At 46.8% G+C, this 15664-nt stretch overlaps 1 protein-coding gene across 1 annotated transcript in view; it reads right to left on the bottom strand.

Annotated features, from left to right (window-relative positions):
* The window catches only part of gli2a (GLI family zinc finger 2a), a 150737-nt gene that overhangs the window by 59180 nt on the left and 75893 nt on the right, over window positions 1-15664 (bottom strand). Inside the window, exon 3 of the mRNA XM_083638290.1 lies at window positions 5265-5370. Within this exon, the coding sequence (XP_083494416.1) occupies window positions 5265-5370 (106 nt within the window). The remainder of the gene's footprint in view (window positions 1-5264; window positions 5371-15664) is intronic.

Raw genomic sequence — 15664 nt, 5'->3', positions numbered from 1 at the left:
CGGTCCCCCCGTATTCCAACCCCCCCCCCCCCCGACCCCGCCCATCTCCTCGTGTCGACCACACCGAAACAATGAGGGACCCAACCCAAACGGCCGATCTGTAAACTCCATTTTAATCAACACATTCCAACCGGCTGATTGGCTGGTGGAGCCGGACCGCAGCTGTTTGTGTATCAGGGGCGGCGTAGGCCACAGCTCTGCCGCACAAAAACCTTGGGCATATTTCAGCTTTTTCAGTGCTGCAATTTGGCCCCCGCGACTGCCTCCCCGAAAAGCATAAATACGGGCTGTGGAATCTGTTTTTACCATCCGCTGCGTTGCCGTCGTCGTTGAGGTTCTGGGAACGGAAGGCTGGATTTCGGATGCTAATTAGCCGGTCAAACATGCTGGCACAGTGGCTGGCTTCCCCCGGCTTGCGGCTTCGCATAGGAGGATGCCCGACTCCTCAATCTGCAGCAAACAGCACATAAGTGCTGTGTCTAAAGCCAAGCCCTGCTGTCATCCCACCAGAGGCTGTTTGTTAATGTGTTCCAGAGGCGGCTCAAATATGGCGTGTTTTCTCTCCCCCTCTCTCTCTCTCCCTCTCTCTCTCTCTCTCTCCCTCTCTCTCTCTCTCTCTCCCCCTCTCTCTCTCTCTCTCTCTCCCTCTCTCTCTCTCTCTCTCCCTCTCTCTCTCTCTCTCCCTCTCTCTCTCTCTCTCTCTCTCTCTCTCTCCCTCTCTCTCTCTCTGGCATGTTAAGTTCATGACCGGCAGACAGACCGCAGCCAGAGGCCGCTGACCAGCAGCCACTCACCAGCAGGCTGCGCGGTTGCTAGCTTGAAACCGTGGAGAACACCGAACACCGACGCACAAATAGCCCGGTGAACTATTATACTGATCATCACGTGAACTCGCATTCTGTTTCGTTCAGCCGATCAGTGCTGGCCTCCGGCCCGCCCCCCGGCCCGCCCCCCCGGCGATTTCCAGAAATTACAAATTGCACCGACGCGCCGTCGTAATTGACAACGTGACCGGCCAATCGGGGACGCCTGACGCCAATATGGCGGCTCCTGATGCAAGGAGCGGTAACGTTAATGTTAGATGGAGTAAACACAGCCATGAGGGCAGTTATTGCAGAAAATAGACTCAACAACAACAATTAAACAAGAACAAGAGTGTGCACCAGCGGCGGCTCTCAGTGGAAAATACAATTTTCGACATTCTTCCGAGTGGATTGGATTTGGGCGACGCCGATTGGCTGAAGGAGTTGTCTGTCAAGGCACGTTCTCCACCCACTGAAATCGCTGTGTGGAGGGATTTAGTTGTCCAGACTGATACGTAGAGTGAAGGAGAATGTGCGATCACGTTATCAGGATCTTTTTTTTTACCTGGCTAATACACAGATCCACGTCAATGCTGCTCTATCTCCTGACTCTGCAACCTGGGGCAATGCATATCAAGTTGATTCATGCCGTGCTGGAGATACCATGTCATCCCACTGCCTGTATCTGCCACTCTTTTCAATGTGTACTGGTGGGAGGATTTCAATTGCACATTTTTCAATTGGACATTGTCATTTCTCAGAAGACATCCTGCTTCCTTGGGGCACAATGGGCATTTTAGTGCATACTAGGGGTCATGATGTTATCCTTATGAGAGCAGCCACACCAACCACACTAACTCTGTTACCTCTCTCTCTATTATGTAAACAAATACATCATGGCAGTCATGCCAAACACATTGAAATGAAGAGCTAGCTCTAATGCTGTTTTTGTGCTAATCCAAAAAGGTTCATAGTGTCTATAATTTACTTAGATTGTTAGGTTTTCTTCTATATCAGACACAGGTTTTTGTTCCTACCTGACATGTTTCGACGGCATGTTTTTGTGCTGTAAAGTACTTTGTGCTGTAAAGTAGGAGCACACTATCCCCCCCTAAATAATATGGACAAACCCATCCACTATTTTCTGGACTGTTTTGCAGCAAAGTGTTGTCTGTCGCCATCTTGGGGTGCTTGCGCAGCTCACGTGAGATGGGGGTTTCCCAGAGCCGCAGCTCCGCCTGCTATTGGTCCGTGATCGGCAAGCTGTGCGATCACTGGACAGGCGATCTGTCAATCACCCCCTTTTCTATCATCTATTTTACTCCAAACGGGCGAGTTATATAAAAAATTACCCCGATACAGGTGTTATGAAAAGGTGAAATTAGCTATATAGACCAAAACCATGTTTGGGTCCAGCCTGTAAAGATGCTTCATCACTGTTACAAAGTGGGGCATTTTAACATAGGGGTGATCGGGAACGACGGGACTTCGGAGTCCTGCCTCAGGTGGCCATTTCGGGAAACTACAGCTTCCAGAATTACTTCATAGGAAAACCCCAGAGCTTGCACACTGGTCCTGACCGAACAGAGGAGGCACTAGTGCAGCGGCCAGGACGCAGACCCTCAATCCGACGTCCCACCCACAGACACGGACGATTGTGCCCGTATGGATGCCCAACCAAGCCCTATAGGTAACATGGGGGCTCGAACCTGCGACCCTCGTGGTGGTACCGCAGGCAGGGAATCTACTGCTGCACTACCCCGGACGCCCATTATTGTTATAATTAAGATATGGATGGGAGCTTTGGACTCAAACGTGTGGTGTTGCTTATAAACAGTATGCCGATTAACCCGTCAGAACACCTCGTAGGGGGAAAAGGGCCTGTCAGCCAGGTGGCGATGCAGGTAGCCAAACCCTGCATTGTGACAGCGTTGACAGAATGACCAGGAGCCCTCATTACGTCGCATGCAAACAGTGATGAAGGGGGCTCTGTGTGGAGACGGCACGTTCCCTCAGACAGGAAGCGCGCCCCCTGACACTCGGCAAGCAGCCGCTAACAAAGTGCCCGTCGCAACTCCGTTTTCGGCTGCGCGCCACGTGGCCATTGTAATTAGGTTAGTTTGTCGCGCGGCGACGTCAAGACGGCTAGATCAAGGTGTTGATGAATTAGGGGGAGCACCCTGTCACACTCGCATCACATTAATCTTAAACAAAGCGGGCTGCGGCGCGACACTGTTTTTCTTTGCCTTCCTGGCCGCGTGCTGCAGGTGATGAATAGCTGTGCCTGCCTGCCTGCCTGCCTGCCTGCCTGCGCGCCGTATCACCTGATCTTCTCTGAATTTAAATGTAGTCAGTGCAGTTCTCTCACAAAACCTCGATTGATCTTACTCCCGGCTCCCCTCCCCCCCCTTTTCGCGTATTTCAGATAAGCGCAAGGAGGTCCGGCAGTGTTAAAGGAGGCTCTGGTTTTATGGTAATGCGACGCCACATTAGAAGAGAGTGCAAATAAATTACAATTTCTTTCCAATTTTAGGTCAGGAGGAACTGATAAAAGTTACGACGCCAAGCATATTTTTAAAGTTTCCAGTACTTCCTGGCAATGAAATACAGAAATGTTTGATATAATATTTATTCAACTTTGATACAGCAGGGTTTTTCCTGGCTCAGAATGGGCCTTTGGGGGGTGACTAGGCGCGTACATTTGACTTCTGGGTTAGTGTAAAAGTCAGGGTTTTCCCGAGCAGAAATATATCAGGTATTTTCAGAAATTATCGAGCACCCCAAGTTTCAGACATAATCATTTAAATGTACAAATGTGAGACTTTAACATTGAAATTCTTTAAATTGATACAGTAAAAAAAAGAAGAAAAGCTTGATTTTGAGTTGGTATGCAGTCAGGGGTGTCCTGAACTCAAATATATCAGGCCTGTGGCTAAAACCTCTTTGGGGGCACCAAAGATTCCTCCATGCAGGAAATAAAAAAAATATACATTTTATTACATTAATAGTCAATATGTTCATATTTTCATTTACACTTTGATCCTAAAGTACCGTAAGTATTTGAAGCAAGACTTCACATGTACTACTACACTATCTTATAATGGCACCAGCGCTGTGCTGTCACTTCTACGTACGTGAAACCTTTATACAGTATCAGGGATACTCAACTTGCTTTGCCCGGGGGCCACTTTCGTGAAATGATAGAAGGCCAGGGGCCAGTTAATAAACAAACAATATGAATCTTTCTGTAGCGGATTGTAGGTTTTTGGGGTGTCAGCCGGAGTTTAGTCTGACAATGTTGTGCACACCGGATAGTTAGTTAATTAAGTACATACATAAGTGCCTGGGTAGCGAGCAGACGGCGGTATTTGACAATTTAGCAGCTAAATCATAGATTATTGAAAGATATTCCATGTTCCAGCCTGAAATGCTATAACAGTGGAGTATTGGCCAGAATGACATGAACATTTGGACACTTATTCAGCGGGTATCTTGCATGTTGCGTTCAGGTGCACCGTGTAAAAAAAAAAAAAATCCGTTGCGGGCCATGTGGCCCGCGGGCAAGTTGAGTATCACTGCTTTATGTACTTCTTCCAACATTGTCTTTCAGTAGGCCTTCTCTCAGCGGAGATGTTCTAATAGAAAGAGGATGTTGCTTGGCAAAGTCTCCATGCATCTTGGACAATGCCAGTGCCAGACAGCTCTCCAAGTCCCACACCATGAGATGTTAGGAGACGAGATAGGAAATGCGAACAGTCTGTTGTATGGGTGCTAATACAGCATGTCTCTCCTCATCTCTCTCTCTCTCTTGCTCTGTGTATCTTGTCTGGCGTTTGATGTATGTGAACTTGGCTCTCTCCCTGGAGCTCATGGAGGAGCGCCTCTCCTTCCAGCACTGGCGCTGACACTCAGGGAGGAGTCTCCCATCTCAGATGGAGAAAGCAGTGAAGGGTGACAACTGACCCCCACAACTCACTTTGAGTGAGTGACTCACATGAGTATTGATATATTCCTATAGACTTTTGTTAGTTACACTAGGCAAGATTTTTATATGTAAAAAAAAAAAAAAAAAAAAACACACTTTTATCAGCAATTTTAGCATCCTATCCCTCACCGATTGAGACCATGTACTGTATATTCGCCTTATTTGCCCAGATGAAATTTAGTGTCAGGATGGATAGTTCTTCACCCACAGGAAGTGACAAATTGAAACTGTCTTACCAAACAGCAGTGAGATCTGAGATATTTTCCTCTCATCTCTTTGGTTTCCTTTGGTATAAGCATTGCATGGCAAACATGACACGATTTCTGGTTTTTGAAATTCACATTTTTCAAACCATTACCTCGTGCTGCTAAAGTGCAAAGTTTCCCAGTGCAACTTAAAGAATGTGTAGCATAGTTTGTTTTAAATAAAATGTAGATTCATGTAGATTTCACAAGGGTCTCCCGTAGAATCCTTACCCGTGCATGGCATGGAGTGGGTGTGGCTCGTAATGGTACCTCCCCTCGTGATGTCTCATGTCGATGGGGATGGGCGTGTGAAACGTGGGGAAGAGGTGGTGGGCACCTGCGAGTGCAAAAGAGAGAGAGAAACAGAAAAGAAATTCAGATTAACAACAAGGGAAAGAACTTCAAAAACCATCTTTCAAATTCCATATTTCAAGGCCAACATGCCGGCATGTTTCTTGGAGATGGCTGAACGGTTTCATGTCAAATATTGGCACTGTCACACAAGAGAAGAGGGATAAATAAATAATCAAAGTCGTGGTGAGATGATCCATCCGTCCTACATCTCCAACATGAGAAGGGTCCCGCTGCGCCTTGGACAAAGACCTGCAGCAAGGCTGGCTTTGAACCGGGAGGGCTGAGGCAGCGAGGGAGACAGGAGGAGAGGCAGGGCGGGGGACGAGGAGGAAAGTGGAAACTCAGATGTATGTCTGCATTAGAACTGGCAGCCCTGTGGGAGAGGAGCCCCCCTAACTAAGTCCTGACACCAGTTTCACACCAGACGCCATTGCACACGGCGAACAGTTCAGCTCCATCCTCTTGTCTATGAGAAGCAACAGGAGAGAGACGTGAACTGGGCCAAGTGACGCGATGAGCAAAGAGTCGAATATTATCCAAAATGAGAGTGACGGTGGCGGAGCGAGAAACACATTCCGGTAAAAATCTGTTTCTTATATTCTCCTGGCCGTGAAATGTTTTGTTCCTACTTTCATCTTTGAAAAAAATTATGTTCAGTATGTCAATATTATTCCATTAGATGTTTTCATTATTATTATTATTATTATTGTTGTTGTTGTTGTTGTTGTCGTTATTTACAACATGCTAACCAGATATATAATTATCAATTTTATTTGGACAAAAACAAAAAGAAGAAAAGAAAAGAAAAAAAGAGAGATATCATACAGTATTCAGTATACGGTAACAGTCTACACAACATAAACACATTGTTATGTAATAATGTTGGGAAACAGAAACAAATCAAAATGTTCTAATGGTGAGCCCAGAACACACCCACACAGCGAAACGACCACAAGCGATGGGTTTTGAGCGAACAACGCAGCATATAGCATATACGTAGTTGCAATATCAACGCAGCACGCGGTATAATTGTGCTTATGTTGAGTACGTGCAATAATGGCAAACAAATGCTGCGTCATCACTCGGGACTCCGGAGGGTGGTGTAATGCCACAGTGGGTTAAGTCAAGTCAAGTCAAGTCAAGTTTATTTGTATAGCCCTAATTCACAAGCATGTCCCAGAGGGCGTCACAGAAAATATGTCTAGCTAATTCTAGCTGACACAACAGTAGCAAATTACAGTAGTAATGATAACACATTGAACAATTGATAGAGAAATACATGTATAGAAAATATAGAAATATAGGAGAGAGCAGAGGAGAGAGCAAGAGAAGGGAGAGAGGACAGAGCAGGAAAGTGATGAGGTGGGGAGGGAATGGGAAATGTTGGGGAGTAGAGGAGGTGGGGAAGGAGCAGGGGAAGGGGGAAGGAGGAGAGAGCAGGAGAGGGGAGGGAGAGCGGGGGGATGTGGGGGAGGAGAGAGCAGGGAGAGCGGGGGGATGTGGGGAGGGAATGGGAAATGTGGGGGAGGAGAGGAGGTGGGGAAGGAGCAGGGGAAGGGGGAAGGAGGAGAGAGCAGGAGGGGGGAGGGAAAGCGGGGGGATGTGGGGGAGGAGAGAGCAGGGAGAGCGGGGGGATGTGGGGAGGGAATGGGAAATGTGGGGGAGGAGAGAACAGAGAAGCAGAGGTGGGGAAGGAGCAGGGGAAGGGGGAAAGAAAGAGAATGGGTGGCATGCTTTTATGGGTTATTGGTTGTATTGATTTAACCCACAGCGGTTAGTGCAGTGGTTCTCAAATGGGGGTCCGGGGACCCCCAGGGGTCCGTGGCACTTTGCCAGGAGGTCCGCGAAAAGTTTTGAGGGAAATAAAAATAAAAACGATTTATTTTTTTGGCGAAAGCTTCATAGTTCAACGAAAATATTATATGCTTTAAATCTAAAATGGTTCATGGATTACATTCTAATCTAACAAACCTATCGATTTAAATGTCAAGCACGTTACAGTGGAAACAATTAAGCTTAGCCCAAAATCACAAATCAGAATGAGGGGGGGGTCCCCGGTAGGGGTCGACCGATTATCGGTTTGGCCGATTATTATGGCCGATATTCAGCATTTTGCCGATTATCTGTATCGGCATTTTCATTGGCTGTTTGCCGATATAATACATTTATTAAAAAATTATTTACTTTCGCCATGAAGCGCTGCAGAAGCCTGTGTGTCTCTCTCTCTGCTGCAGCCCCTGTCTGCCCTGTGGCAATGTCCCGCCCACAGCGCTATCTGATTGGTTACATATTGAGCAATAGCCTATCAGAGGGCTCCTCAGAGATGAAATTTGAGACGCTGCCTGTGCCCCACAAAGCCTGTTGATAAGCGAGTGGACTCTGCCTGCGGCTGTGTGAGCGAGTGTGACTGCCTTCCCTAAACTTTCTCCAACAAACACGGACAGACACACACAAACGCAGATTGTTCGCAAATGCTCGTTTGGTGTGCCATAGCAGTCCGTCCGTGTCTGTCTGTGTCTGTCCGTGTTTGTTGGAGAAAGTCCGATACGATTGTAAACTGGGGCAGGACACAAGATTTTAATTCCATAGCGTCCACGGTGTAGCGTGGCTCTTTTTGAATCAAATGGCCATGGTTGTCAAGCGCGAAGCTGTTTTATTAATCAATAGTCCTGTAGCGTCCCGAAAATATATATCTCCAATCCACTCGCATGTGTAACGCAGCGCAAGCAGGCTGCTCCAGGCACCACTTTTCAGAGTGGAGGAGGAAGAAGGAACCGAATAAAGTAGGATGAGACATTTGTACGTCAGCGGACTCGTTTGCAATAAAAAGGGAACCGAATAAACTAGGATGAGACATTGGTCAGCAGATGCCCGCATGAACCTGTTTGTGTTCTCCTTTGAGAGAGCCTGGTGCGAGGTTAGTGTCAAGTAGTGTAAGCTGAGGGAAACCCTCTTTATTATTTTGTTTCTGTGGTGAGCTGTTAGTTTGTTTAAAGTACACAGCTTTATCTTGACAATGTGCCCAAGTCTCCCCTAGATTGAACAAACACACACACACACACACACACACACACACACACACACACACACACACACACACACACACACACACACACACACACACACACACACACACACACTTTGTTCATATCAATATTAATAGAGTGAATATTTTCAAATAATATTGTAGTTGGATAAACTGAAGAAAATGAATTTCAACAACGGGTCGTGTTATTCTAAATTTTGACACCAAGATTAAAATTTTTACTGCAAACATATATCGGTTCCAAAATATCGGTTATCTGTGTCTTTCATTGCCGATAATCGATATCGATATCGGCCCTGAAAAACCCATATCGGTCGATCCGTAGTCCCCGGTATATTTTCTATCTTGTAAGGGGTCCTTGGCTTGAAAAACATTTGAGAACCTCTGGGTTAGTGAGATAGTGTCCGGACGTTGGCACACATATCAAGGCAGGAATACAGTCTTTGACGAGTGATTAGCTCCATGCCTGCCCGCGCAGCGTGACATGCAACTGTACCATTTTACAGTTCCCATAAGCCACCAGTAATTGGAACCTTCCAGACAGTCTGTGGCGTTTTTGCCCTGAGAACGCTACGTCCATTAACGCTACTCTGTATCTAATAAGGCCAAAGCAGCTTTTTACAGAAACAATGAATGTGTTTTTTATGTGACAGACAAAGAATGCGCGGATCAACCGTTTCCTGCCATAAATGACCCGATAGCTCGGGGGAAGGTCTCATTAGAGCAACATGACGGATCTTCATTAATTACGGTTATTACAACGTCTGAGTCAGGGACTTTTTTAGCCTCGAATGACGCTGACGAGGAGAGCTCCCCCTTCAACACACATACCCATCTGCTTCTCCACCAGTGTTGGGCAAGTTACTTTCAAAATTTAATATACTACATATTACTAGTTACTTTCGTTTGAAAGTTACTTTACAATATTGCTGTCTGTGTAGTAGAGTAACTCGTTACTTATTACACTACTTTTGCATTAATTTCACCAAAACAACAGCAGCGGCAGAATGACATCGCTGCCCCGGAACCATCCCGAAAAATAATTTCAACTGTCTTCAAGTCAGTGTAAACAGTGTAAACATTCTAAATGTTATTCTTTTCCTTTGTTACTGTCATCTATATTGGTTATTTGCATAGAAACACACCGTTTGATTAGGAAATGATTGTATCTTTTTTAAACATGTGTGTGCTTTGATTAAAAATAAATGTAACTCAATTTGTAACTTGAGTTACTTGACAAAGTAACTGTATAATATTACTGAAATCATATAAGTAATAAGTTATATTACTGAGTTACTGCTAAAAGTAATATATTACATGTAATATGTTACTTTTGGAATGAGTTACCCCCAACACTGTTCTCCACAGTTACAGTTAAAGTTTCAGACGCTTGATACGGAAACATGAGCCCAAAACAGCAGCCCGGACCCTCACAAATGGCATGAATTTACTCTATAAGTGTCTTTAGAGCTAAACTGAGCTGTGTGTGTGTGTGTGTGTGTGTGTGTGTGTGTCTGTGTGTGTGTGTGTGTGTGTGTGTGTGTGTGTGCGTGCGTGCGTGCGTGTGTGTGTGTGTGTGTGTGTGTGCGTGCGTGCGCGCGCGTGCGTGCGTGCGTGCGTGCGTGCGTGCGTGTGTGTGTGTGTGTGTGCGTGCGTGTGCGTGCGTGCGCGCGTGCGTGAGGAAGATACAGAGAGAAGAGGAGACCCTGCAGCTCCCTGGGGTTGATCCCCGGTGGCTATTAGGATTCTGTGGCTGCACACGGTTCAGCGAGCCTGCGATGACCTGGGAGCAGAGACCACCAGGGTTAAAGGTCAAAGCTCAGTGAGAACGGATCATTATCTCTAACTGAGAGCACCACTGGGACTGGGTGGCAAGGGGGAGATGCATGGGGGGTGCTCCTCTGGTGGGGGGGGGGGGGGACTTTTCACACCAATGTGATGCCAATACACCGTGAGGAAATGTGTGAAATCAGTGAAATGGTAAATTATAGTCCAAATAATGACACTTCTTTCATGGAAGTCTATTTTATTTTTTGTCTTTCTGCCTATAGCAAAAGTCCTTCTTTGAACATAAAGGGTCTGGGGGGGCGGTTATGAGCATTCCTAGTTTTTGCACTCAAAACCCCCGTTTTTGGTCATGCTGATTGGCAGCCATCATAAGTCTAAAGCCTTCAAATCCTAGTTTTTTCTCGTTTCTTTTCAAAGTTCACTCATTTTGAAACACCTTGCTGTTGGAGATGCGCTCCGGCGTTCCTAACTTCGTGAAGCCGGCGCTGTGAAGACAAGGCGTAACAGGACTCTGTGCGCCTGCGGGCCGTGGCGGAATGCACAGTGTTGTTTTTAGGGGATGCCAGATACAAAGACAGACATTACTGCTACTTAACCCTGATTGAGCCTATTGTCCCGATGATTGCCTCTGTTGTAGCATCTCGTTCTTTGCGGCTGACTGTGCGGTTGATTCCGATGTGAACACACACACACACACACACACACACACACACACACACACACTGAGCGAGGAGTGTTTCCCCGAAGGCAGCTCCAACTGACAAACGACCGGCTGGTGTGGATCTGCTTCCAGGATCAATCAAAGATAGTTTTTCCTTTGACATCTGTCTGTCTAAAGCCGAGTCTTTGCCCACTAAAGGTAGTTTTTCCTTTGACATCTGTCTGTCTAAAGCCGAGTCTTTGCCCACTAAAGGTAGTTTTTCCTTTGACTGCTGTCTGTCTAAAGCCGAGTCTGCATGCGACTAGCATTATGTTAATTCATGAATTGACCACTAAACCTCCGTGTTTCCTGAAATTAATTTGCACAATTATGTTTGCTGAAATCATTGGTGCCCCAGATACAGTTGTATTCACCTTGTGTAGCCCCGCCCACTTGACCCATTGAGTCCCGACTTCCTGTTCAAAACACCGGCTGTTTTACCTGCTCAAACTAGTCTGACTCACCTGGTCAAACCTAGTCTGACTCACCTGGACAAACCTAGCACATAATGAGTCAGACCCGGTTTCTGAGTCACAGGAAGTGTAAACACAATCTGAACTTCCAGTTGTGTCCGCACTTCCTGTTAGTCTCTCAAGCCAGACTCTCTCTTCTACATAAAGTGAATAAGATCAAGATTTGACTCTTTGTCAAATCCTGATTTCGCAAAGCAAAACTTCACTTCACTTCACTTCACTTGTTTGTGCCAAAAATGCATTCAAAACCTCCCTCTAGATTTCACTAATGTCTCCATTTTTCATGTCTTGAAGAAGAGGAAGACATCACAGGCCAAGAAGGGCCGATTCTGAATATGACCAAGACTTCAATGGCACAGGATTGGTATTTCGGGAGGAGCTCTGTCTTCAAAACATGCTACAGTAGGTTCAAGTCATTTGTGCTGGAATCTTTACTTTGTGAACTAGAAGGGCACTCGGAGAGCGCAGACCTCCACCAAGGTTTGTGCTATTATCGCTTGTCCGTGAGTCGGATCTAGATCCATGCTAGTCTTCTGTGATCTGGATCTGTGAAGTTTCATGAAAGTCGTTTTTTTTTTCTCCATAATTCCATAATCCTGCTGACAAACAAGCAAACAAACGGCACCGAATACATAACCTCCTTGCCGGAGGTAATTACAGACATGGCAGTTTTGGTTAAGGGTTAGCACAGGATTAAAATCGCCGACTATGCGTCTCATGCGAAACGGTTTTAAGACGTAAATAACATGATGTGGAACACATAGTCTAACGGGCCAACAGAACACAGAACAGCGAAAATTGCCCGCAGCACCATAAAGCGAGTAGTAAAAATTCCTCTGGTACCCCCTCGTGCCTCGTCTCCTCTGGTCTCCGAGCTCCGGAGAGATCACGCGCTCGACAGTCGTTCATGTGAAGATCTACGCCGCTGGACCTCAGCCAGTGACGCCTCCCTTTGCCTTTTGAGTGCGAGAGAGAGACGACCATTTCCAAGTCAACTCATGTGTTACAAAGCCAAAGGAGGCGCCCAGTAAACGAGAGCTGGGAAAAGGAGTTGGGGCTTTTTAGTCTCACAAGTGGAGGCAGAAGTTCAGGCTTTGTGTGCGAGGTGCCCCCCCTGCCCGCGCTGCCTGGCACGTCAGCGGGCTCCACCGAGCGCGTTGAGAGGCTGGGGAGGGCACGGGGGTCAAGGAGCGAGTCGCAGAGCCCGAGTGAGAGACTAGAGACTGTGATTAAGAGACAAGGATGGTGTCGGAAGTCAGGACAAGAGAGAAACTCCCAAGCGCCTCTGTCCGAATCATTTGGGTATTTATAGTACATTACAATGTAGGGGAATGGATTAATAAAGTGAATTGAAGTGGTAATCTGCGAGATCCTCTTTTTTTTTGTTTTTACTTTGTTAAAGTAAACCGTGCAAAGCGCTCGCTGTTGTGGTATCTTTGCACGCCACTTCCCAGAAATCACTTGGCAATCAGTGTCTCCAGTAACTGTAACGTCGGTTTCCTTGGCTTTTCTTCTTGATGATGTGTCGGTTTCATTTGATTGCATTTCTTCTCTTTTCTCTCTTTTCTTTGTCTGTTCAGCCATGGCGGCTCACGCTAACTAGCCGCTGCTTCTTCTTCTATTCATTCTAAACAAACCGCCGTCGCATGCTGCCTGGACGCCGTTGAATCACTGTTGTGTAATTGAAAGTTAGAAAGTAGCAATTTGTTGATATGAAAATGTCATGGATTATGACTTTAATGGATTGAGTTTTCCAATTCACTGGTGAAACACAGACACAAACAAGCAGCACACACAGAAATAAACAGTCCCAAGCAGAGGCCCCAGAGAGGCAGAGCCGCCCCAACACCCTCCCCCCTGCAGCTGGAGGATGCGGAGGCGATAAGGGCTGAGCAGGCGCGTCCATCACCCGGACAGCTGCATTGTTTCCTGGGCTACAGGGACGGCTACAGACAGGTACATGGACAGGAGGATCCACGCGCCTCTCTGTCTGATTTACTGTCTGTCTGTCCCCTCTGGGTGTGTTGGGATGCAGGGGGACTCCACCCTGGGCCTCAGACACCCAGAGACACCCAGAGCAGAGCACAGGGCCATGTTAGCGCCGTCACCGCTTGTCAGAAGAACAGCTAGATGATGACTCACTTTCAGCTCTGCCACAGTACACGAGGTACATACCGTAGTACAGTGGCCGACCAGAGGAGGCGCTAACAGTACAGTGTACTTCAGTTGAGTTGACCAAACGCAAAAGACTGAAGACTGAATAGCGAATCAAGTTGGGCAGCGTATGGAATTTGCTCGTTCACTTTTGAGAGATATACGTAAGCCACTCTTGACACAGATGTGCGCGTGGAGATTACATACAAAGTCAATGCAAACGCGTGAGTAGATGTGATTTGGCCCCGGGCGGCGGCGTGAACAACGCGATTTCTGCCCTCACCGTCCGTTCACTCGGGTTGAAATGTTTCAACTTCGGTTCGAGCTGAGGCTCGCACTCATACTTGATGTTCACACAAGACTCCAGTTAGCCTCTGCGAACCTCGCTGTCATTTGCTATTCACCTTATGTAGCCCCGCCCACTTGACCCATTGTACCACGACTTCCTGTTCAAAACGCCGGCTGTTTTACCTGCTCAAACTAGCCTGACCAAACCTAGTTTGACTCACATTATGAGTCAGACTAGGTTTATGAGTCACAGGAAGTGTAAATACAATCGGAAACCTCCGATTGTATCTCTCAAGCCAGACGGTCTCTTCTACATAAGGTGAATAGGCTTTATTTTCTTTATTTTGTTGGGGGGATGGGATGGGGGGCATTTTGTCTTTATTGACAGGACAGTGGGCAGACAGAAGAGGTGAGGAGAGAGAGAGGGGATGACATGCGGCAAAGGACCACGGGGTCGGATTCGAACCCGGGTCAGCCGTGCGAAGGACTGAGCCTTTGTGGTGCGCACTCTACCAGGTGAGCCAGCAGGACGTCCCACTATAGGCAGGTAGTAGGGCTGCTCGGTAAATCGATTTTGAATCGTAATCGAAGTAATTAGTTAGGACGATGTTAAAAAAATGAAAATTGTAAAAGCGATTTTTTTTTAACTAGGGTAATTACGTTACGGCGGGGCGGCTCTCTCTCAATCATGTACATGTGCTGCTACTCGTCCCTTCTCCCCGCTGTAAAGTATCTCTGGAGGCCGTGACTAGTACTGCTGGCTACTAAAGACAGCAGCAATGAACTTATTTCAACACCTCCAAAAAGCAGTGTGTGAGCACTGAGCAGCGTGTTGCACTGCGGGCTGTGCAAGATACCGATTACCACAACACACACGCACATGAACAAAGACGTTATCACCGGACGCTGAAATGTTGCCTTTATAGTTCACACAACAACACGTGAGGCCACTGAGTAACATTACCAGGACTCACCTCCAAAACAGCAAATCCACCAGTTTCAAGTGACTGCAGGTTAGCTAGCAACAGCCATGAAGTTAGGCATAGCAAGTTAGGCTAAAACAGGAAGTTGGGTTGTTCTGCCTTCAGAGTAAAAGCGTAATTTGTCACTCGTGAAAAAAAGAGAGAAAAAGAGCTCTGCAAGACAACAAATGTTTAGACAAGTATAATAGTATAAAAAAATTGAAATCGAAATCGAAAATCGAGTTTTGAGAGAAACAATCGTCAATTTAATTTTTAGGCAAAAATCGAACAGCCCTAGCAGGTAGCATCCAGTATATCATGCTTCCTCTCATCTCAGCAGGTTTGCTTATTAAAGTCTCCTCCCTGAACATATTTCTGCCCCCCTAACCCCCAATACTGAGGTTTCAGATGTACCAAACATCCTGCCAGGCAGCGGTGAGAACCCCACATCTTCTCATGCTTTTTAGTTGGAGTCTTAAAGGTTTGATCTCTCACTGAAGACAATGCCAGGTGTTCAGCGTTAACAAAGGCTCAGGACGGGGCTGGAGGAGGAGGAGGAGGAGGAGGAGGAGGAGGAGGAGGGGGGGACGACGCGCTCTCTCTTCATGTCCACACGGAGCCTCGGTTCAACAACGCACTGAAGTGGAGAGAGAGTGGAGAGAGAGTGGAGTGGGCTCATGTCTTCCAGGAAGTACTCAACAATAATAATAACGTCCTGAGAGGCCAGGGCAGGGCTAATTAAAAGAAAAGCCCTTCTGTCTTGCCCGAGAGAAGGGGTGGGGGGGTAGAGAGAGAGAGAGAGAGAGAGAGATAAGTGAAGAGCAGAGGAGCAGGGGAGGTGGGGGGAGAGAGAGATTGAGAAGAGC

Source organism: Poromitra crassiceps, assembly GCF_964638095.1.
Source record: "Poromitra crassiceps genome assembly, chromosome: 6".
Taxonomy (NCBI): Eukaryota; Metazoa; Chordata; class Actinopteri; order Beryciformes; family Melamphaidae; genus Poromitra; species Poromitra crassiceps.
Note: the sequence above shows the minus strand (reverse complement) of the source record. Positions and strands in the feature narration are given on the sequence as shown.